The sequence below is a fragment of the Streptopelia decaocto genome (assembly GCF_964273445.1).
Source record: "Streptopelia decaocto genome assembly, chromosome: 3".
Taxonomy (NCBI): Eukaryota; Metazoa; Chordata; class Aves; order Columbiformes; family Columbidae; genus Streptopelia; species Streptopelia decaocto.
In genome coordinates this window covers 85,013,402-85,036,344 of record NC_138656.1, presented here as the reverse complement: position 1 = coordinate 85,036,344, position 22,943 = coordinate 85,013,402, and the positions used below count along the sequence as shown (strand labels likewise).

Sequence of the window (22,943 nt, the reverse complement as noted above, 5' to 3'; positions counted from 1 at the left end):
CTGTCAGAGATGCTTTTCTATTCTCCATACTGTACTCACAAACAAAAAGGGATGTGTGTGATGTTTTTGGGAGGCCAATACGCCTGTATTTCTGCCTAACCTAGAAGAGTTGGGAAACCAAGCATCAGGTGCTTGCTCTCCATGCTTTCAGTGAAAAACAGATCCTGGAGTAAACCAAGAGAGGCCCCTGTCACTGAGCCTGTAGGGAAGGCAGCCTCCTCCTCCCTCAGAGGCCCCAGTGGCTGCTCTGCTTTCCACACAGCATCCGAGTTTCCACAGCGGGAAGAAGCTGTTGTTCTCTCTCAAAGGAGTAGGAACGGATGCAAACCCGGACCAGGAGAGGGTCTCTCTTGGGTCAGTACTCTAACCTCTCGTCACTCATGCACAAATGAGCATCCCAGCATTTCACTGTTGCATTTCAGATTTTCCAGAATCTGATGAATGATTTTACTAGCCAGACAGATGAATTTGCAAGTCTTACATACTACTATATGATTTAAGAGTACTTGCAGATCATTCCTGAAACTGCCACTGAAATACAGTAACAAAACTGCTGAGAACTGAGCAATCCTTTACTGAGATCCTAAATCCAGCAGCTTTTATAAAAGTCTTTGTAAAACCTGTGTTTTGGTCTGCACAAAGGACTGACAGCTGAGGACCTAAATATGAGGGAACAGAGGTTTCAGCTACAGCAAGCTCCTATTTGCACAGCTTTACATGTGCTTAGCTCAGTTTTCTCAGTCTAAGTCTGAGGTTATTTGTATTACACCACCCACATTAAAACAGAAGTAATTTAGGAAGGCGATAAGGTTCTCCATCAGATGTTTAAACCAACTCGGATTATTCCCCATGTAAAATGGATGGCTCGGAGTGAAAGCAGTTTTACGTGCTTGCATAGTTACCATTTGTTCAGTTGCTTAATAGAGTCCATTATGCACCCAGTGTTTTCTAAAAACACACAAAGGTAAACTCTGTTCAGAGGAACTTGATCTTGTCTTCAGACAAAGACACATCCCCATTTTTTTGCAACAAAGAATAAGGTCATTGCTTTAAAGTACAAGAAATTACCTATTAGCACGGTTGGTTTTATATCTTTAACAATATCTTCTAGATTTTTCATTTCACAATGTTCATGGGCAAAATGTTCTTTCTCGGGTGTCAATGAGGCACGTCCCTGAGTAACGAAAAAAAGACAAATATATTTATTATACGTTTCATGGAACTTAATATCCTGGGATAATCAGTTTACAAAGTATCTGGTTTAACATGTCCTATTTTCATTTCTACTTTTGTGTCTATCACCAAATACCATATTAGACAAAGTTATACTGTGTACAACTAACACGCTTAAGATAATTTAGTCCTAATCCATTTCTCTAAACAGTATACAAATTCAATTCCATGCTTTTCCTTTAAATTAATAACAGCTGTAGAACGCCACTGTATTAACAATTATATGAAAGCATCATGGATTTCTTCTTTGAAGAGTTCTTAAAGCTACTTTACCTGTTAACATTTGGTCAAACACTTAAAGCTACTAATGATAAAGCTTAAATATATTTATATAGCAAACAGTACAGATGCGCCAAGGTGGGGGGGATTTGTAACTTAGCAAAACAAAAATAGTTTCTTCCAGTGTTTTCATCTTTGCTCTTCTCTAGAAGTATAGAGACTGCATAGGGGGAGTATATAGACTATAGAGGACTCTACATTTTGCACCAGGTTTTTCATATTTAAGTAATTAATTCTTAAGGATGGAATAAAAATAATTCTAACCAGATGTCTGGTGCGCCAGTTTTGCGTTAACAAAATTGACTCAGCCGTGAAACAACTTTCACCCTGATCTATACGGGCAATTTCCACCCAGCGATGCCCAACGAGGTTTCCAAATGGAATATAACAGATACAGAAAACAGGGCAACAGAACATCACTGACACTGACTGGGCTGCAAAGAGGATTGGAGTGCAGGGCAGGAAGGGGCCAGAATTTGTGAAAATTATATTAGTTGTCTAAATACATGGACCTCTGTCTCTACATAGACATCTGAAAATCTCAGCAGAAGCATTTTCAAAGCACACAGCTCCACCCCTTGTTTTATACTCATGCCTAAGAAAACATCACTGCAAAGGCACTTTTCAAACACAAACATAGAAGACGGTGCCACCCCTCAAATGTCTTAAAATTTCAGACAGCAGGAAGATGAAGATGATACAGGTACAGATATATGGGGAAGTACATGAAGAAAATTGAATATTAAACATAATTTTGACCAAACAGCCAGAACAGATACATATTTCCTCAGCCATATCCTTTCCAGCTGAGAAGATGAAAGTTTCCTTAATCTTAACAAGTTAAATGAGACTATACTAAAGCATTTGAACAGAATTCATTCTACAATTCCACCAAAGTCTATTAATTTGACAATCTGGGCTCAATTTAGGGCCGCGTATACAATCGGATTCGAACCACAATTAGTGTTCTAATGTCATTTTTGCTTAATTTTAATAAAGACAAGCAATCCAATGCTACATTTCAGACCACGATTCTGCGATGTGGCAACGTGTGGCTGTGCCAGTCCCATCGCCGAAACTCCTCTCCTGGTCCTCAGATGGCCACCGCAAGAGCCAGCAGGCAGGAGGGAAGAGCCCATTTTCATCTCCAGCTGCAAGAAAAGCGTTTCCATCCCAAGGGCTCCACATGAAGCTGTGGAAAGCTGTTATGTGGTCAGCCTGACTGAGCTGGTCTGCCTCAGAGGACATCAGCTCCTCTTGGTTCACCCATGATTACAAGGAATTTCCAGAGATTTCTCCTCTTCTACAGATTTTTTTTTTAATGAGACCAAAATACAGAGTTTTTAAATTAAGAGGGTTACATCTGCATGTGCTTATATGGGTCTTAAGAGTTCTCCTAGAGTGATTAGCATGGAAATACTGCAATACAGGCACCTGGTTTCCTTTGCGGGTAAAATGTGAAATTCTCAGCCTTGAGAGAATGCCACAACATTAACATTTTTTTTGGCATATTCACACGTGAATAATTCCACCATCAATGCACATTTTGGAGTCTGCCATTTCCCAGCATCCCAGCAGATGTCCCCACAGTCTACACACATGCTTTAGAGGCATGTCATTTGAAAGCAGGAATTTTCCTTAACATTTTCAGGGGAAAAATGAAGTTTTCTTTCTAGTCATCAAAGAAAAGAACATGCTTATGATTTCCAGGCCAAAAGCTTGTTGCTAGGAATAACTCAAAATACTACCATAAAAGCCACTTTTAATTCTAATCTGACTTGGAGGTGGGTTTCCTGGAGAGCCAAGAATGGTGCCATGGGCCACCATCCATCTCACGCTGCTTCTTTAGTTGGTTCCTTAGTAGCTTATCAGGCTGCTAGTGAGGAAGCCAGTTTTCCACCAGGTATTGAAATCCAGCCTCCAGAAAACTGACCTGGACTACCAAGAATGAAGAAATCACCTCGGAGAGCTATGACCAGCTAATTCTTCTGGCTGTGGCAGGCTGGTAGCCCTGAGCGCCTCCAACACCTACAAATCTGGGCAGATCTGTCAGGAAAGGTGACCTCCAATTTTTTCCACAGTGCGTAACAGCTAAGAGGTCAGGCTGACATCTTAGTAGAGAAAAATGTTGCTATTCTTTTAATTGTTAATCAAAGCAAATAACCAGAATCCTGCATGAAACAGAGTTACTTATTTATACAGTACCTGATCGGCTTTCAGAAAGGTGCTTCAACATTTTAAAATTAAGATAATGGCAATGCTGTTAAAACAGTTATTGATGCAAGATCAAGAAGTCAAAGCTCCATTTCCTACTGACATATATGATGATATCTCATTAAATTAGCTATAAAGGAGTAATCAGATAGTAAGCTGGATGTGATCCACTGCAACCCTTTGCGGGCCATTGGCTGGTGAGACTAGCGCTAGCCAGATGTGTCAACTTAGGTCAGATTCACTTCTATCTTAATTTCACACAGGACACTCTACAATTCTAAAAAACAAACAAACAAACAAACAACAAACCCCAAACCAACCAAACCAAACCAAACAACAACAAAATCAAACCCCAAAAGCAAACCTGAAACCATTTAAAATGTATTTCTTTATTCAGCTTTGGTCTGAATTACCTTGATCCCATTAGTCAGAATGAATCACGTCTCCAAGTAAATATTTTTCTTGTATATTAACTAAGAATGAAGTATTAAATTCTGTGGCTTAGCAAAAATAACAACAGCTATGTACATAGAGATTTTTGATTGGAAAGTGCCTGTAAAAGAAATCCTACAGTTAGGGGTTTTAAAATATGTATATTTTAAATAGATTATTTTATTTGTTAATTCAGTGATCCTAAAGGAGCTACATAACATCTCCCTAAAAACTGTGTCTGAGATTTCAATATCAGCCAGTTGATAAGGTTACAAAACTCCAACAGCGTAGAGGACAGTGCTCTAGATAGTATTTTTTCTCCCCAGACTGGCAAATTGTTAAGTTCTGCTCTCCACAAAGTAGTGAGGTGGCGGCAGGGGCACAGCTCGCTTCCCTCCTGGCCCTGCCAACAGGACAACTTGCAGGAAGGAAGAGGCAATCGAGTTTTGTCCATGCTCAACCTCAAACTAAGGGGTTGCCAGTCCATTTAGTACGAGCTTCCAGATGTCCGCCCTGAGCGCCCACAGCCGGAATGAGAACTCACAGAGGGAAATGGATGGAGCCAAAACGCAGGAGACTCAATTCTGGACTGGTGTGGTTTTCTGTCTTGTCTCCCTCCTGATGCTGGAGAGATGCAAAGCGGTCAGACCTGTCAGTCCAGAGCTGCTCTGACTAAAAGATCTTCCAGAAGCGCTGAGCCCGACTTCTGATATTTCCATTTGCAGCCCTGGCTCCACGAGTTGCTGTGCTCTGTCTATCTGCTGCTGGGAAGCGGGCTGCCGAGGGTCATCGCAAGGCAGCGTAAATCAGAAACTGCTCTGGTCTGCTGGTGTCTTCAGAATCCTGAGATACTACCACAGCATACAGCTCACTCATATTTCCCTTCTTCTTCTAAATAAGAAAAGGCAAAATTTAAAATACTGTATATTTGAATGAGCTCTGGGGTTCCGTGTATGAAAATCTGAGTCTTTTAAGTCGAAACATCATCTCCAGCCACATTCTGCTTGTATTCTACGTCCACTGCCTTGCTCTTTTAGCATTATTAAAAAATCATTCATTCAGTGAAAAGAGCTCAGAAAAATAAGCAATCTAGAGACGTGCCCCTTTCAGTACACAGGCCTCAATACAGTTTCACTGTTTCACTGAAGGACGCCAGTGCCTGCCATGCAGGGGAGGAATTTTTCCCGGGGTTCCTATCAAAGGATTTTATTGCACCACTATTCAGACAGCAGTATGAAGACTCATCTAGGCCAGAGAGCAGCTGCCTTAAGTTGTCTTAGTGTGTTTTCTATGATATGTAACATGCCTCTTTCATCCATCAGGTGACACTCCCTGGATCCAAAAGGAAAGACTTTCACACTGGATACACAGATGAACTAACAGGCTCCATGTGACACCTGTGCAGATATTCAGAGGGGGAGACACGAACACACAAACTCTTTAAATAGAAGGAGAATGGTAAAGTTAGGAAAAGAAGCTACATTTCCTTCTTGCTTTAACTTCCTAAATAGATTCTCACATTCAAAAAAAATTTTAAAAGCACCAAATTTCATTTTATATAACTTCTTGCAATGCTATGTATTCTTATATTATTTCCTTATCTTTCATAGACTAGGTAATTTTCTAGGGGCATTGTAAGAAGTTTACCTCATTAAAAAAAAAACCCAAACTAAATACTAAAATACCAGGAACACAGGCACAGCATCCTTAATGCCTACTCAGGCTGCCTGGATAAACTGTACAACACACCTTCACTAGAATGCTGAAGAATGTTAAAAACACTCAAAAAACCCCAATAAATCTTAAGTCCAAAGACTAAATGAAAATGTCAGAAGTTACTTCAGGCAAGGGAAAAATATTGGCTCTATCACAGTGTCATTTTGTATCAAGAAGCCTATGGGATATTTTGAATTTGAACAAAAGAGAACAAAGCAACCTGAAAACAGATATGTTGCTATATTAGAAGACACCGTGGTATCTCAGATGGCAAGTAATACGAGCTAAATTCTTTATTAGCAAATGAGTTACAATGTGGACTGTGTTAAGTCAGCAGATGAAGTACGGAGATGAAGAAACAATAGCAGCATTCTCTGATGGTGACATTATGTATGAAAGATCTTGGCAATCCTAAACCAGCTATACTCCCTAATGGGTATGAGAGTGTTGGTATTATATATTACTATTACCAGTAGTAAGATATAGTCACTTGGACACCAGGACATTTTAATTCAAGGAGCTAAATGAAGTAACAGGACTCAGTAGTTAACAGTTTTACAAAGAACTTACTACATTTTGGATTTGAACTGAAAGCAGTTCTTAGTCTAAGGATTTTTTAATTATTTTTTTGTTTGTTTGTTTTAGTGGCTGATCAGCAGCACAAGAAGCAAAAGGAATACTGAGACTGGGCTTCAAGCAAATTAACATCACCATTTCCACAGAAAGTTACTCACACCATCATATTAGGGAACCAAGTTGAAGCTCAGATAACAAACAAAAATGGCCCATCAATAAAACCCTGAGAAAACTCATAGAAAACAGCTGTAAAAACAGAAGGCCAGACTGCACAGCAGACATCTACATGGCGTATTACAGAACAGGAGGCAAATCTTACAAAACCCACCAATGCGAAGCCTAATGCCACAGCCTGTTTGAGCTGGTCCTGCCGCGGCTGCAGGGCTGGAAAGCAGAGCAGCTTCATGGCAGGGCTGGAAGATCTCCAGAATTTGCTCTTTCCATCAGCTGGGAAGCAGCTGAGAACCAGCCCCAGCACCCTGAGGGCTGCACTGTCCCACATCAGAGGCGGCGCTGGCATTTGTCCCATCTCACAACCAGGGAGACGCAAATCTATTTATATAAACACTTGCCTCCGTTGGGCTGTGTCAACTGTGGCTTATTTAAACAAGAGAACGAAGATCAGTACACAGATTAATAAATTCATCTGAGGTTCTCAAATACTGAAGATGTGAGAACCACAAAAGACATGAGAACTGTAGACCAAAGAGCAAAGCAGCCCATTAGTAAGTAGAGTATTTCCAACCACAAATGTTTTGGGTTTACTTGCGTTTTCCCAGTGAGTTCCCTATTGCAGAGTTAAGAGCAAAATAAACAAAAAAAGGCAGTAGTTAAAGCACCAAGGAAGAAGCAGGGGGAAAAAAGGATGTGGTTAAGAGTCATGGGAGAAGGTGGTGGAACATCTCCCTGTTGGGAGATGATCTCTACATGGCTGCTTATCTCTTTCATCACAAGTACAACCATGGTCTAAAGCTTGTTGGTGAACCAACTAGAGGGCTCTAGGCAGGGACTGGAGTCGGCACTACAAGCTGAGGGACCTCTCTGGGGAAACCTCCAGAAATATGGAAAGGGAAGGGATGGGAGAGGCACAGAGAGGGCACAAGGAGGGGACCAGCCAGACCACCCTCCCTAGACAGAACTCCAGGAGAGTATCGTTTACAAGGAGTCACAAAATGCCAAAAAAGTAGGTGGAGGTATGGATACGGACTCACTGGTCAGGGGCTACTGAAAGCCAAGGGCTTGCAGGTGACAGGCACTCCTGTGTGGACTCATTTAGGGACTAAAAAGCAGAGACATGCGTCCCTCTCAAATCCCCACATGGAGTCCCTAATTGTGAAGTGACTGTGCCTCCTGATCAGGCCCATCACCTAACATCTAAAGCACCTGAAGACAGCAAATTAAAACCAGACAAGGCAACTTGGACACGGAGTTAATAAATAGTTTGTTGCCAACACAATTCGAGGAGATAATGTCATCTGTTGGCAGTAAAATACACAATTTAGGTGAGAAATGTAATTCTGGTGTTGACCTAGAGACACATTGTTAGAAGATTAAGGCTGTTTATGTAAGCCATGCAAAGTATACAAAATACACATTCCATGTAAACAAGTATACATGGGTAACAGGCAGGAAAAAGTTTATAAAGACAATTATTTCAAGAAGATCTGAGAAGCAGAGAAAGTCAAGAACCTACAGAGCAAGGAAAACAAAATGGAGCAAAACAATAATTCATTTCAATAATAAAGCATGAGCAGAGAAATCATAAACTGTCCAAATTAGTTCACCATCTCATCAGTACATCTAAAGTACACAGTGTCAAAGAGGAAACAGTTACATGGTAACAAATTTAATACTCAGATTTTTGGTGGTGTCTTTTTTAGAGAAAATAATGTGGATATTACTAGAACACACCCCACTAATCACCATTTTGCCTTGTCCTCACTTGTTTTCATATATTACCGATTAAGTATGAATAATACCACAAGCGATCAAAGACAAATTAATGTGTTTCCTTTCCGCAAAACTTATACTTCGCATAGAACAAGATAAATGCAAGATGAAACTGCACAGATTAATTGACAAAGCAAACAAGGATTGCTTCCCTGGGAGAGTACAGGAGTTAAACAAGGCAGAAACTGCTTTAAGTGATTGTGGCGCCTCGGAGATACCCAAGACTCTGCATCTTTGCTAAGACACAAAGCGTTTTTTTGGCTCAGAAAGTCCTAGCCAGTTGCAGTTAGCCATAAATTAACTGATCAAGAACAAAAGTAAAGATAATAATTGACTTGATAAAAAGAAAGCTAGAAATAATTAAAAGTTAGCAGAAAAGGTAGACATAGTGTTAAGCTGTATATACAAGTTAACATTAAAATTAGTATCAAACATTATAAACCATACTAAACCAGTACCTAGAATGAAATCCAAACTTTTTTTAAGCAATTATTGCTAAAAAAAAATTGAAAATTTCATCATGATGGGATTCAGTTCAATATTAAGATACTTGATTGTGAGCTCTAAAGGCTCTTTCATTTATTATATGAGCTCTGCTGACTGTAAATGGAGCAACCACATCTATATGACACTGGAATTCTGCTATCAGTCCCAGATGTCCTCCTTTATTTCCATCATTCTCTAAGCAAAGATGTGTGTAACCAACTTTGACCAAACCACGAACTTTAATCGGGGTCACATCCATTGCCAGTCAATTAGTTGTGAGGATCTTTTCCAAATCAGTTTGCCAGGGATATTCAAGTAGAGGAAGGAGGAGGGAAAATGAAAACACTGTAGAGGACTATCAACAGGGTTACCTGGGCATCTCCGTTCTAATTAATTAGGACCACAGAAATTAGGTAAGCTTTTGGGGTCTGTTTCAGTCCTCATCTTAGAAAGACTGATATTCTGAGGCCTTCAGTTATTGGACCTCAGCTGATGTTCTTGTGCTTGCCATTCAGTTTGGGCTTCACTCAGGTGAAGTCTTACTGGGGATAAGACCATGCATCTAACAGACATTTAAAATACAAAACACTTGATTAGACACAAGTATTACTGTGCTGAACCAGAAAGCAGAGAGTACAAAACTGTTAAAAACAAGATTGCTCCATGTTGACATACTTTTTAAAATTAAGGATAACATTCATCCCTATGCAGTTCCAGGAACCATCGTGGCTATCACCCTCCCCTGTTCTCAGTATTGCCTTAAAAAAAAAAAAAAAAAGGAAGAAAGAAAAAAGAAGCATTTGCATTATTAAAATGCTCAGATAATGGTGAACCTCATGAACATCGCAATACTGTTTATCACTTTTTGCCTTTTCTCAGCTACTCGGCACAAAAGAATTTACGGTCTTTGAAGATCATGGGTGATCAGGCCAGTAATATAGACTAAGCGTGACACTATGGCAGCTCTAAGGAAGACACAAAATGTGTTCAGCACACATCACAGATTTACGTATATTTGTGTGATTAACAGAAAAAAAAATGGGAACACTGAGAATACGGGAAAGAAAAGGAATGTGGGAGACAGTACCCACCAGTGTGTTCATATAGTTAAATATCCATTCATCAATCAGACGGAATGTGACAATGTGACAGAATTCAGAAATTCAGAATTAAAGATGAGTCCCAACTGCTTGCGAATAATCTCCAAGTTCACAAGAGTGCAAAAGCAACTTTAAAAGTGTCTTTTAATTAACCATTAAAACTTCCATCTGAATGCACTGGGATACTTAACACAGGCATTTCAAGAGGAGTAATATCTGTTTCAAAAGGTCATATAGTTCAAGTTGCAAAATTCCAATGATCTTATGATCTGCAAACCTTCCTCATCCACCTTTGGAGAAAAAATAGTTTCAAAATGTGAAAGCATACTGAACAAATTAAAAACAAACGAATGAACAAACAACCACTACCAACAAAAAACAACAAACAAACCAAACCAACCAACCAAAACACACCCACAACAACCCCAAACCGATATGAACAACGTTACAAGGTCTCTGGAAGAAGTACAGAACACAGCTATAGACAGTATAACCAGCAGCCTTAATCACCAGCTCTTTCACCACAACATAGCAGAAAAATTGGTCATCAAACTTGGTTTAATGAAAAAAGATGGTTCCCAAGGAAAAAAACAAGAATATTAACAGGCAAATGAAAACACAGCTGCACTTGAACTACAATTAAAAAGCCACAAAGGAAAAATCATCTACAAAAGCCTGATAAGTGACTTCGTGGCAGCTTTTGTGGGCGGGGAAGAAGAAAAAGATGGAAACTGTTTGCAGTCAGGTCAACAAAAGTTCCAAGGTTATTTTTCTTTTGTTTGTACTAGTTGAAATATTAAAGAAAGTAGATGAAAGGATAAACAGTGTTTATATCTATTTTGCATTGCAAAATTAATGATCAAAGGGCAGCATAGAATACAAGTGATGTTAAAATTAGTGTGGCTGGACAAAGTAATCGCTGAGTTTTCAGAGATCCTGTTATTTCTCATACTATACTGCTAAAGCAACAGATGAGAATATTTCTAGAACGGAAAAGGTCTCCCTGCTTCCAGTAAAATTCTTTTGATCAAGCAGTTTTTGGTGGAGCAAATTTAAAGGGACTCTTTTTGAACAGGTTTCTGTTGATACACCTCCTTAGTGCTAAGAAATAAAAGTCAGTATAGTACATGCAAAAGTTGGTTAACTGGTGATCTATGCCATGGCTTGGCAAATCTTATCTTTGCAATAATAATGTTTCTAACAGCGGAGTCCTTTCCATTATACAGTTTTCTCACAAATACTTCTAATTTTACTTCTCTTATTTCATTTGTAAAAATTTGGAAAGGCCTTCAAGGCTTGCAGCACTTTTCTGCAATCAGCTAAAGCCAAAATAATTTCCTAAGTGGACCTAAAGTACAGCCAGAAAAAAGGAACCAGGAATAGCTTAGTTATTTACCTGCTATATATATGACTTCCCAGCAGTCAAATCAAGGCTTACACTGTATTCTCTTTCCTTTTCTGTTTTAAGGAAGGGGGGCTGGGGAGGGGGGTCAGTTTTAATTTTTTTTTTTCACTTTTTAGGGCAAACATTTAGCTGCAGAAGAAAGCCAAGAGTGGACTTGCAGAGCCCTACACCATGGACACATTTCCTTATGCCCGGCTCAGGCCTCACACTGAACTATCTCCAGCTCCTAGGTCCCGTGGGTTCTGCACTCCAACACGTCACAGCACCCACCCATTCTCCAGCCCCCCAGGATGGCCAGACGGGAATTCTGGTGCTCCCGGGCCTTCCAGGAACACCAGCAACGACCTGAAATGTGCACCGACAGCTCCCGCTGCTTGCGTCAACATCTGGCCACAAATTCAGCCCTAATCTAATTCAGACAGCTGTTATGTCTGGCTATCACGAGCAGTTCACAAATATACTCCAGGCAGGACATGAAATTCAGTGGACTGATTTTTGGATAAAGCCCAAATTAAATCCCCAACAAGCAGAATAAGCAGAGGAAAGGAACTTAGAGGCTGTGTGAGATGCTGATTGGTTTTGGCCCTGCTTGAGAGCACTGAAACTAGAAGGCGGTGAGGAAAGAATACAGTCACCGAGTCACTAAAAATTTAGAAACTGTGAAAGGAATGTGTCTCTACGTACCAAGAGCAACAACCTGGCTTCTTGGCTGAATAGCAAATTAGCAGGGAGAGGTGTAAAAGAAGCCGGAAGAAGAAATGAGCAGGAGAGAAAAAGGCTGCTTATCCACCTTGGCTGGATGCACATGCAGCCAAGACCTGTTTCACTGCTTCAGGGCTGTGAACCTCCTATAATTCTGGCCCCGTCAGACTGTTTCCTTAACAGTACCAGGAGGTGATTGTAGTTCAATTGTATTATTTGATAATCCCAGTCTCTACGGTGGATGGAACTGTGCAACACACCATTCTTCTCAGCCAACCTCTAGGTTTCAACAGCCACAGAAGATACACAGGCCTTCAGTCATCTGTGTTTGGACGCAAAACCACTTTAATAGTATTAGGTGAACACCAAAAGTATAAAAAACACTCATTAAAACAAACAAATAAACAAAAAAACACGGTTAAAAATTCTGTGTCTTAGGTAGTAGCAAGGACCAGAATTCTTGGGTATCTGATCAGGCTACTTTTGTGCCTTCTGGCAAGGAATGTCCAAGATGACCTTTGGAATACTCTCACATCTCAATGCCTATGATCCTACTATTTTTCCTTCAACAGAATGAGTGAAAGGTGCTGTGATGCTGCTCAATAAACCAAGACAGGTACTGACTGTAGAATGCATCCTCCTGATGCAAAGGTATGTGAACTGTAAAAGATCCCAAATATTAGACCGCTAAGAACTTTGCACAAGCATTCAGTATCAACAAAGGTGACCATAACCACCGCTAACCAACATGCAAGGTGAAAAACCAAAGCCAACTGGCCTCACACCCGTTTCTTTTAAGTAGCTCGCAAACTATTAAATACATAACCACCTTTTAAAACACATCAGTTTCTTTATTCTGGCACATGGAATTCATATGTTTCTTTATTTTGGCACGTGGAAGGAATGAGGTAAGGGTGACTGATGAAGTCTCTCAGCAGCTTCAAATTCTGACCAGTGTTGATAGCACTGCAGACCACAACATCTGCAACATGAGCTACATCACTGTGCATAGAAGCTGTTGGAGGCAATATTTCTCAGTTTTTGCAGTTGCAGAAGGATGACATGCTTGCAACACCAGGAAAATATTCTCCTCAAAAATATTTTTGTTCCTTCTAAAAAAAAATTGAATGCTATCCTAATAACGTATCTATACATCTTCGTGCAAGATTGTGCTAACAAATAATAGTCGCGTTAACACAGGAAATATTAAACCCCCAAGTTGAACATTTCTTTCCTTACACAATTTTTAATGAACTGCTGAAAAATTCTCTTCATTATGTGCTCATCCCTAATGAAAATGTGCAGGAACTCCAGGCATAATCACAGCCCCCGTGAAGAAACATGGGAGTCTGTCATTCATTTAATACACTCTAGAAAACAGCTTGCTTTGTCAAGAGAGAGAAATTGCTTTAGTTGCTTTGACAAAGAATACGTTCTTGCCTTTATCTACAGACTGCAAATAATTATCATGACATTTAAAGGAATGAGAAACTTGTATTACCTTCACTATTAATCCCTTTGAATCAACCATCCATATCCTTTTGATAGCTTCCTCTTTCGATACCCCTTCTTTTTGCATAGCCATAACAATGAGGTTTGCTATCCCCAGTGCAGCCTGAAGGAAAGAGAAGAAAAGTAGTATATAAAACTAGAAATGAAAGAAATCTCCTGGCCACTAGTTTCCTCTACCCACTATTTTAGAAAAGTTTTTTAATTTATTTGAGAATAACACTGATTTTTTTTTTTTTTTTCATAAAGTGAACACTAATGAATGGTTGCTACCGTTTGGTAATTAGAAACCATAGTGCAGATAACAGTACAGATAAATCTTAGATCATATAGATAAATTACAGTATAGATAAATCCTAGGATGGCATCTCCAGTATGGATAGCATAACAAAATGTTTAAAAGGTAACAAAAAATGCGAAAACACTTATTCCACATAATAATCTCAGAACACATAAATTATTTTTTCTTCTTTGAAGTTTTGTTTTGTTCATCATATTTTTTTTGTAAATTAGACCAAAGGAAACCACAGTCTGCATGACAGAAAGTAAAACACAGTCCTAAAAGATTTTTTGCCCCTTATCTTTCTTTAAAATGTCCATCAAGAAGGTAAGTCTCCTTCTTGTGTTTTGTAACTCTAGACTTGGCTGTGCTCCCAGTGAAAGCATGGGCAAGAAAAATTCACTTATCAGTATTTTGCTGAAACATGCATCATTCTTACTGCATTTTATGGTATTTCATCCAAAGGATCAAATGTCATACAGGTACAGATTGAAAACAGGCAACGAAACAAGCCAACAAGCCACTCTTTCTGATTATCAACTCATATACATATTTATGGGGTTTATCCTGTTTCTGGCTCTCTATTATTCAGTTTCACTGAGAATCAAGTGAGATTCCCCTTTTTTAGTTAAGAAGTAAGTAGTTTTACTAGGAATGAGCTCCCACAGCAGAGATGATATCTACCTTTACCTCTTTGCAGAAACAGGCACACTGACAATACTCACAACAACAACAACAAAACATTAGACCATGGATTCACCTGTCTGTGGAGCAAAACCAGGGTAAGGAACTTCAGAGATGGACAGTCTTGATGTACAAAGCCACTGACATGCCAGACATGGATGCAAGTCATTCCAAAAAACTACACACCTGATCTCAGTAGCACCAAATATTGAATCAAATTAAAGATATATGGACCACACAAAACTGGATTAGTATATTGCACCTATAGTGGGGTCTGGTGACCATGAAGGTTGTAGACTTCATACAAAAGATGACAGGTAGCCACACTGTAGATAAATACAACCTTCTCTTGTGCGTCAGTGGCTTAGAAATTTATACTGAAAATTTAGTATCAAAAAATAAGGCACATAAAAATCTTCAGAAATGGATGAGTTTGACATGCAGAATACTGAAAAACTGTATTTAATGACAGGAAAAATCAAAGAGGCACTGCTTCTTACTACATAATAGTGACTCTAAGAGTCATTTGTTTCATTTTGTTTCATTTCTCTTTGGTGGCCTGATATATTTCCTCATCTTTCCAAAGTGCTTTGTTCATTTATATTGAGACTAGTTCAATAATGTACAGCTGAAGAGCTAAACCATCAAGTTTGAAAAACAGTTCTCAACAAAATTTATTATGAAGAATATGAGGCTTGACCAGAGATTTTTCTGTAAGTTTGTATTTGAATTAAGAACCAACTTTCAGCAAGTGTTAGTGATCATTCTACCCATTTAATATTCTTGTCAACTGGATACATATAACTTGATTAAACATTAAGAAAATGCTTCACAGTACAATTTTTCCTGATATATGAAAATACATACTTCTCCAGCTCCCTGGAACAACACTGTGTGATCTGATAACCTGTTCTTGGTGATACGCAGAGCTGCAAGGAGACCTGCAACAGCCACAGATGCAGTTCCTGAAATTAAAAAAAAATAAAATAAAAAAAATATATAAATATATATATATATATATATATAGCTATTCTGGAAACAATTACAAAGCATTAAATATTAAATTTTAAACAATCACGCAGCACCTTTCGGCTAAAATATACAAGCACTTAGGGCAGTAACAAAAAGCTCACTGGAACTGGAGTTTGCTCTTCTTTGTTTTCATAAAGCTTAAATGTATATGGGAATATCTTCAGAGTAACATTTAGTAAAACGTGATTGATTGATTCTACTGGATGGCCATAACGGCTGGGGCATTCGAACTATAACAAAATAATCTGCTTATTGCCTATTTCAGAAGGAAAAGGTGATAGAGCCCAGACAGAAGTATTTTGAAGGACTCCAGATACTGAAAATTAAGATACTGGTCTCATTCTTCACATAGATATACTTCTAATACAGTAAAACACAAGACTACAATAAAACTTTATTTCTCATGGGGAAGTTGTCAGTGTAGAAGAGCACAGCGCGAACATTTACAGAGAAGCCAAGTGAGCTGACTTTCAGCTCAGTAAGGCCAGCTTATTTAAGACACCCACAGTCCTACCGCATCTGAAAGCCCTCAGTACCCCAGTCCACTGTGAAGGGGGTTCCCGCTTACTAGTGTCTGAAACATTAGAAGTACCTTTTAAATCTATCTTTGAGTCATGCCACACAGGGAAAAAAGCTAACATTTAGTTTTATGATTTAGCCTGGGGAGGCCTTTCTTCTCCAAATCAGAACCACAAAGACTGAGACACCTCAGAAAGCTATTCCAGTGTTTCAATACACTTTTTTGTTGAAAACCTTTTTTTTATTATTTCTTTCTCTTTGCAACAAAATGTGTATTATACTTGAGGACTGTGTCCCAACCTGCTTTTCTTATCTGGAACAATCCCAATTCTCGCCCTCTTTCAGAGTTACATTTTCTAAACCACTTATCACTTATTTCTCTCCTCTGGACTTTACCCATTTGTTTCTTATCTTTATTAAATTGTAGCACCCAAATCTATAAACAACGCTGCAGTGCTGCCAAGTCTAGCTATCAGCTTCTGACACACTGAATAAAGTTGGATTTGATCACCAGGAACTGGTATCTTGCTTTTCTGATCTAAAGACCATTTACTCCTTCTGCCCACAAAGCCTACTGGAGGGGGAAGCCCTTCTTTCATGGGTTACTGACTTCAGGTAACATGCTTGTATTTTCCACAAATGAAAATTGTCACCGAAGCCCAGGCACAAGGTGGACCAAAAAAAGACTCAAACTCCTTATTCCTGCAAGGAACTTGGATCCAGTAAATATCAGAAAAAAATCTGGGAAAGTACATCAGTTTTCAACATGTTCACAGAAACTATAAAGACATCCTGTGAAAGGGATATGGTAGTGAGGTAGATGATGCCATCAGAAAAGTTGTGCTCAATGTGTGCTCTTAGAGGAGATTCTGAAGAAAGGATAGACAGCATTGATTTCATCAGGACTGAAAAAACTGTATCAGCTACTAATGATTAGGTATTGAAAGTGGAAAAATCGAGATGTCCCCCTTGTTCAGTTCTGGGAATAAGAACTGAACTCTTCCTTCTCCAGACAGTGGCTGCCATTGACTGACCCAAGGAAACTAAAGATCTGCCATTGACTGACCTAAGGAAACCAAAGATGAGGCCAAAAGTGATTTTGAGAAGCCTGCAAGAACTCGCAAGGAGATCTACTGGATCCTACAATCCTGTTCCTGATCACCACAGCCCTAACTGAGAATGTCTACAAGCCACCTGGTTGCTTTTGAGAGGGGGATTCACATTGCTGCTGATTTTTCCTTCAAAAAAGTGTGAAATAGGTGTGACCAGCCCTCCAAAAGCTCTTGGCCCAGCATCTGCACAACGTGCAGCTCCCCTGAAAGATACGCTTTTGTTATTCACGAGTCTACCTTCCCACAAGCAATGTGAAGCTTAAAGCTCAAATAGTGGTAATCTCTACAATAAACTCAAGAAGATGCTCAGAACATGTCTTCATATTGCAGGCACACACAATTACGTTTCAAATTCATGTAGCTAAGGAAATAAAAGAGCAGAAGTAGTGAGAAGCTTGGTACTGGGTAGATCTCTCCTTAACAGACATGACTTGGGTGTTGAAGGCTGGGTATGAATATGTGGTTTATAAGTAGGGTCATCTGAGTTTCATGAATGGTTACTTCTTCCAAAATAAAAGGTAACCCTTAGCAAAATTTAAGAACACATTTTGAAGTTAGAGTGCCCCTTAGAATCTCACTTTTTGAAGTAATTCCACCTGAACATTTAAAAAAAAAGTGTCCTTAGAACTAAAAAGTTTGTTACGTGCTTTTAATTATGACTTTTCAATCATCAGAAATTCAGGACACCTTGTTCTTAGCCCACTTAATGTTTAGACCATATAGATTTGTCATTTTTAGTTATTTAGTCATTTTTATTACTTGTTCTGAGAGCTGAGATCATTTACTTTCTTCTACCTCATTTCTAAATAAAAAAAAATCTAAAAATGGTTCCTCCGAGGCACGGCTTTGGGAACAACAACTGTCGGGCTGACACACTTCCACCCCACGGTATCCAAGAGCCAGCTTGTTTCTTCCCCAGATGAAATTAAGTCTTCCTCTGGCTAATGCCAAATTGGCAAAGACCAAAAATGGCAGAAGAGACAAGTCAGACCGCACTCTCTGTTTCCCTTGGTACTCTACCAAACAATCCTCATAACCGGCAATAAAAAAAAGATGGATGCCAAATGCTTTCTTCTGTTTTATGTTACACAGCTGTGCTTGCAGGGGAGGAAGAGGAAGCCTACATAACATGGCTTGTTCCTAAGACCATCAGGAGCTGCTCTTGTGGCAAGGAAAGCTGAGCTGGAGCACTCTCAGGTTGTGCCTCCAGCCCCTGCCAGCAGAGGCTGTGGCCACCACAGCACCCTGCCCTCTGCAGAGGACTTCTCAGCCGGGAAGGCTGCTCTTCAAGACACTTTCTGGTGATGGAGACAAAATGAAAACACTGTAGATTTATAATGAATGGGAATGCTGGGATCCTGTTTATCTTCATGGCTGAGGTGCTGCTGCTAAGTTTGTTAGCCATAAAAATGGGCCAGGATTATGTATGACCAGTTGGGATACTTTTACAAAGTCTATGTATCTTCTGTTGTAAAGAAAAAGGCAGGAGATACAAAAATTGAATTAAATACTACACTGAATGTCAGTAACATTTTGCATTGATTATTTGTATGGGATGTGAACTATCGTTACCTGTATATTCATTACGAAGGTGATTCTGAACGAAGGTGATAAGAGCAATATACGAGGACTTTAAATATTGCTTTTTTAATGAATCACAATCTGCACAGAGCTGCTCTAAAATGGTACTTTAAAAGTGCTCCACATGGCTTTTATTCAGCCATTTGACTCTAAAAAGCATAATAACCCAGTTTATTAGATTACTGAATCCACTATCACTGCTGCTGGCAGCGGCTGTCATCACTCCTCGTCAGCAGCTTCCCTTATTCCTTCCTATTGAAAGGGGGGCACCACCAGCGTGAATAGCAGATCTGTTTAACCGGAACCGCTCTGACTAATGGCATGACCTTAAATTTCACCCTGAATACTGACTCCAGTTTTTTAAAAGAATCAAAATGCAATTCACATCCAACTGCCAAAGCCTCACCACTTCTCGCAGACATTACGAAGCAGAAACAGAATTTCGCTGCTTTTCCTACTGTCATCACTACAGAAAGGAGAGAAATGGCTTCACCTTCCTCTCCCACACAGCACAGGTTAAATCTCTTCTCTGCAGAATAATACAGACACTGTTCACTGACATGATTTTGAAAACAGATTCTATTTTCCCCAAATTTAAGGAAGAATAACCACAAGAACTTTAACAATGGTAGATATTTTTCTAAAGCAGTGTCACCTGCTGTGAAAGCAAACACTTCATAATAGCTTTCTAGGAAGGTAAGTCATATCTTAAAAAAATACCGTAGATGTGAAATTTCAAAGTACATTATTCTTTATCAAGTCTTTGTTTTCTGTCCAAGATTCTTTAGCCTTACTTGTTACTGTAAACTGTATAACTGAGCATGAATATGTCAAAGGAAATCCTAGAGACCATGGCCTTTTGGGGCTGGCACATTATAAATGCTTTGGAGCACAGAGTCCTCTTTCAGCAGATGCAACAGTTGAAGAAAAAAAGGGAGAAAAAAGCCCCAAAACATGAGGAACGAGAACGTCATTTTTATTTGACATAGTTTCATTTAAATTAGCAAAAATGACTCATGGCACTGAAGCATTTGTCCATCATTTAAAGTTTCAGAAAATAAGACTTGTAATCACGTATTAGTGGTCCCTTTCCATCATTTACCCTACCTCATCTTAAAAAGCTAGTGAACAAGAAGAGCGGAAGAATTTCTGCAGCACGTCCTAAAATCTGAGCTATTCATTCTGGACTAAAAGATTAGGAAGTGGTAAAATTCATATTTCTCAATATGCAGCATAATAGTAATCACATGTTAAGACAGAAAGTCTTCCAAATAACACTGCATAGAGTGCCAGGAAAAAAAAGAATCCCTCTCCTACACTTACTGGGAAAAAAGGTGAGAGTAAAGATCCTGTCTAAAAGGCGCTATCTCAGTTGCTAAGAAGGCAAATGCTATGGCTGTGGGCTGTTCAAAAGGACCCTTTTTTTAGGAGATGGGAGCTCCCATGATCAGAATTGTTTTAAATTTTTTTTAACTATAATGAGGAAAAAATTAAACAGATGAACACTTGTATATACACACACTTTTATGATGTGTGGAAAAGTATACAAAAGCTACAGTGGGAACACACTGGAAAACATACCGATTTCAATGTAAATTTTCCACTGTGTAATGGACAGGTGATGTCCTGAATACACTGGAAGAAAAATACTCTTCAAATAACCCTACAATATTTGGATTAATAAGATTTTCTTATTATTTTATTTTTAAAATTCCAGTGTCTGTTTCACAAGGAAGTAAATGTCACCTTATATAATGAAAAAGATTTTCTACAGTTTGCACATAATATCAGAATTTGTAATATGTATCAACATATGAGCTATTCCATGTCACTCAACTTTGCATCTTCCAAATTCTTAAACAGAGAATGAATTGGAAGCCCCATGCCCATTGCAACCACAACAACAAACCCCAAACCTCTTTACAATTTGCTTTCAAGAACTGGAATTTCCAAGTACCGAAAGTGTTATTTCTGATGTAAACGTTAAAAAGAATTAAGTCTTAAAAAGGAGAATGCTAGTGACAGATAAATTATGATTTCTGACAACTTCACTGACTGAACATAAAATTGATCATAACATGACTTCCAGGTATAATTTTCCTAATTATTTAAATGGCAGTCTGCTGTACATTTAACATATATTTTAAATCAAACCACACACGTAAGATGGAATAACAATCTTAAACTATATGTGCTCTACATTTTTATTTTAAGTCTGTTTCTTTTAATAAAATTTTGATGCAATTAAACAGCACAGCTGTTAAAAACTAATGACATCTAAGGTCGTGATGGATACTGAAATTAATTCCAATCCAGGACAATCTCTCCATGTAAATATTTTCGTTGGCATAAAATACAGGCTCTGTTCCCATAACAGGGGAGAGCAACTGTGGGCACAATGAAATAGAGCTATAACACTAGAATAAAAGCTTACAGTATTATCACATAGAGAAACACGTATTTTATGTGGATTGGCTTATACTGCAGAAGTTTGTCATTTTCCACTGAGGCAATTTTGAAGTACAGGGGTGGGGAGAAAATCAAACTTATGCCTGTATTTCAAATTTACCCACGTCAGCAATGACTACAACCAGCTACCATGTAATGGGTGCCGAGAGACCCCTGTAAAACAAATGTGTGGCTCCCAAAACGTGCAAATTTGCGTTAAGCCAATGACTGTGCTTGAGTAGCAAAAACTCTTTCAACAGACACACCAAAAGTGCGATGGGTGTGGAAAGGGACCCTGTTCTACTCCAGCTGGGTTTGACAAGGGGCGGGCAGGTATGGCCCGAGCCCATCGCACCCATGAGCACTGCAATCCTGGACTTGGAATTCTTCTTTAACCCATCTTACAAGATTTGTCTAATGTCCCTGCAGCACAGAAGGGAACAGGTTAGTTTCTCCAAAGGGATTTTCAACCTCCTAAACAGTGAATCTCCACCCCACCTCCTTCTAGGGGTGATAAATCAGAGAACATCCTCCATCCTTACAAACAGCTTTGTTTGGCGACACAAGCCCCGACTCTTCTTCGGGAATTGGTCCATTCCACAACAGGGGTTGAAGAGAAAAAAACCCAACACATCTTGTAACTTCAAAGAAAATTCCACCCTGTCCTTACGAGTCCTCCTTCCTAAATATATTGGAGATGATCAAAGCTAGCAACCCGATCTAATTCAGGTATTTCTAAATGTGAAGCCTGACATTACAACATTAGTTAATATTTCTCCCATATTAGAAATGATTATAAAAAACTCCACAGTTTTGGAAAATTCTCTCTAATAGTTAGAAAGAACTAGATAAAAGTATTTGTTTTGTTTTGAACTCCAGGCTTTCACTGATTTTCATTTCAATAAATCATTTTCTGCATGTTTCAGAGATGAAAAGTAAAAAAAGAAGCAAGCCTATTTGTGGTCAGAACTGAACCAAACAAGAATCCAAGGAAAAAAGAGAATATTTTCTCCCTAAAGCAACATTATTGCTATTGTGTTTGTAAAAAAATAATTTGAAAATATAAATATGAAGAAATTATCATAATCACAGAGGCAAAAAATTCACTGCCCAGCTGAAAACCAAGATGATTTCTAGAATGATAAAAGAAGAGCAATTTTCATTCCAATACGGATTTATAGCAGTTGGTCAGAATCCTGTTCACACTAGTTCCCAATTCTGTGAGAAAAGAAAGGGGATGTAGAAAAAGTTACGAAGCTTTTTCCAAAGTAGAGGATGTGACTGTGCTGTAGCAGGTATGGAGATAAAACTATTTCCAGAAATTCTTGAATATCTCTATAGATGACCCTTGAAGGGCAGTCTTTAGTGGTTTTAGAAGATCAGTGTTCTGGCAGACACTTCGTTTCCAAAACATATTGCAATGGCATCGGTTACGGGCATGCTGACACCCTGCAAATAGGGCAGTGAAAAAAGCCTCAAGCCCTTCCATAAGACATATAAAAATTTCTATCTTTAAAGTAGCTTTGGAATATGAGGAACTATGTTTAAAATATCAAGTAAGAACTATCTTCAGAAGACGATGGCAAATCAGATGCAACTATGTGTTTGTTTGCTTTTCTTGGCCTGATGCTACTTTTCGATTGTACAGTCCTAGGGGCAGAAAATAGGACCTGCATACAGAGGAG

At 38.9% G+C, this 22,943-nt stretch overlaps 1 protein-coding gene across 1 annotated transcript in view; it reads right to left on the bottom strand.

The window, feature by feature from the left end:
* Positions 1–22,943, bottom strand: part of ME1 (malic enzyme 1) — a 168,661-nt gene that overhangs the window by 11,467 nt on the left and 134,251 nt on the right. The window contains exons 8-10 of the mRNA XM_082048817.1: positions 15,434–15,531; positions 13,595–13,708; positions 1,069–1,174 (exon numbers count right to left, since the gene is read on the bottom strand). Coding sequence (XP_081904943.1) covers positions 1,069–1,174; positions 13,595–13,708; positions 15,434–15,531 — 318 coding nt within the window. The remainder of the gene's footprint in view (positions 1–1,068; positions 1,175–13,594; positions 13,709–15,433; positions 15,532–22,943) is intronic.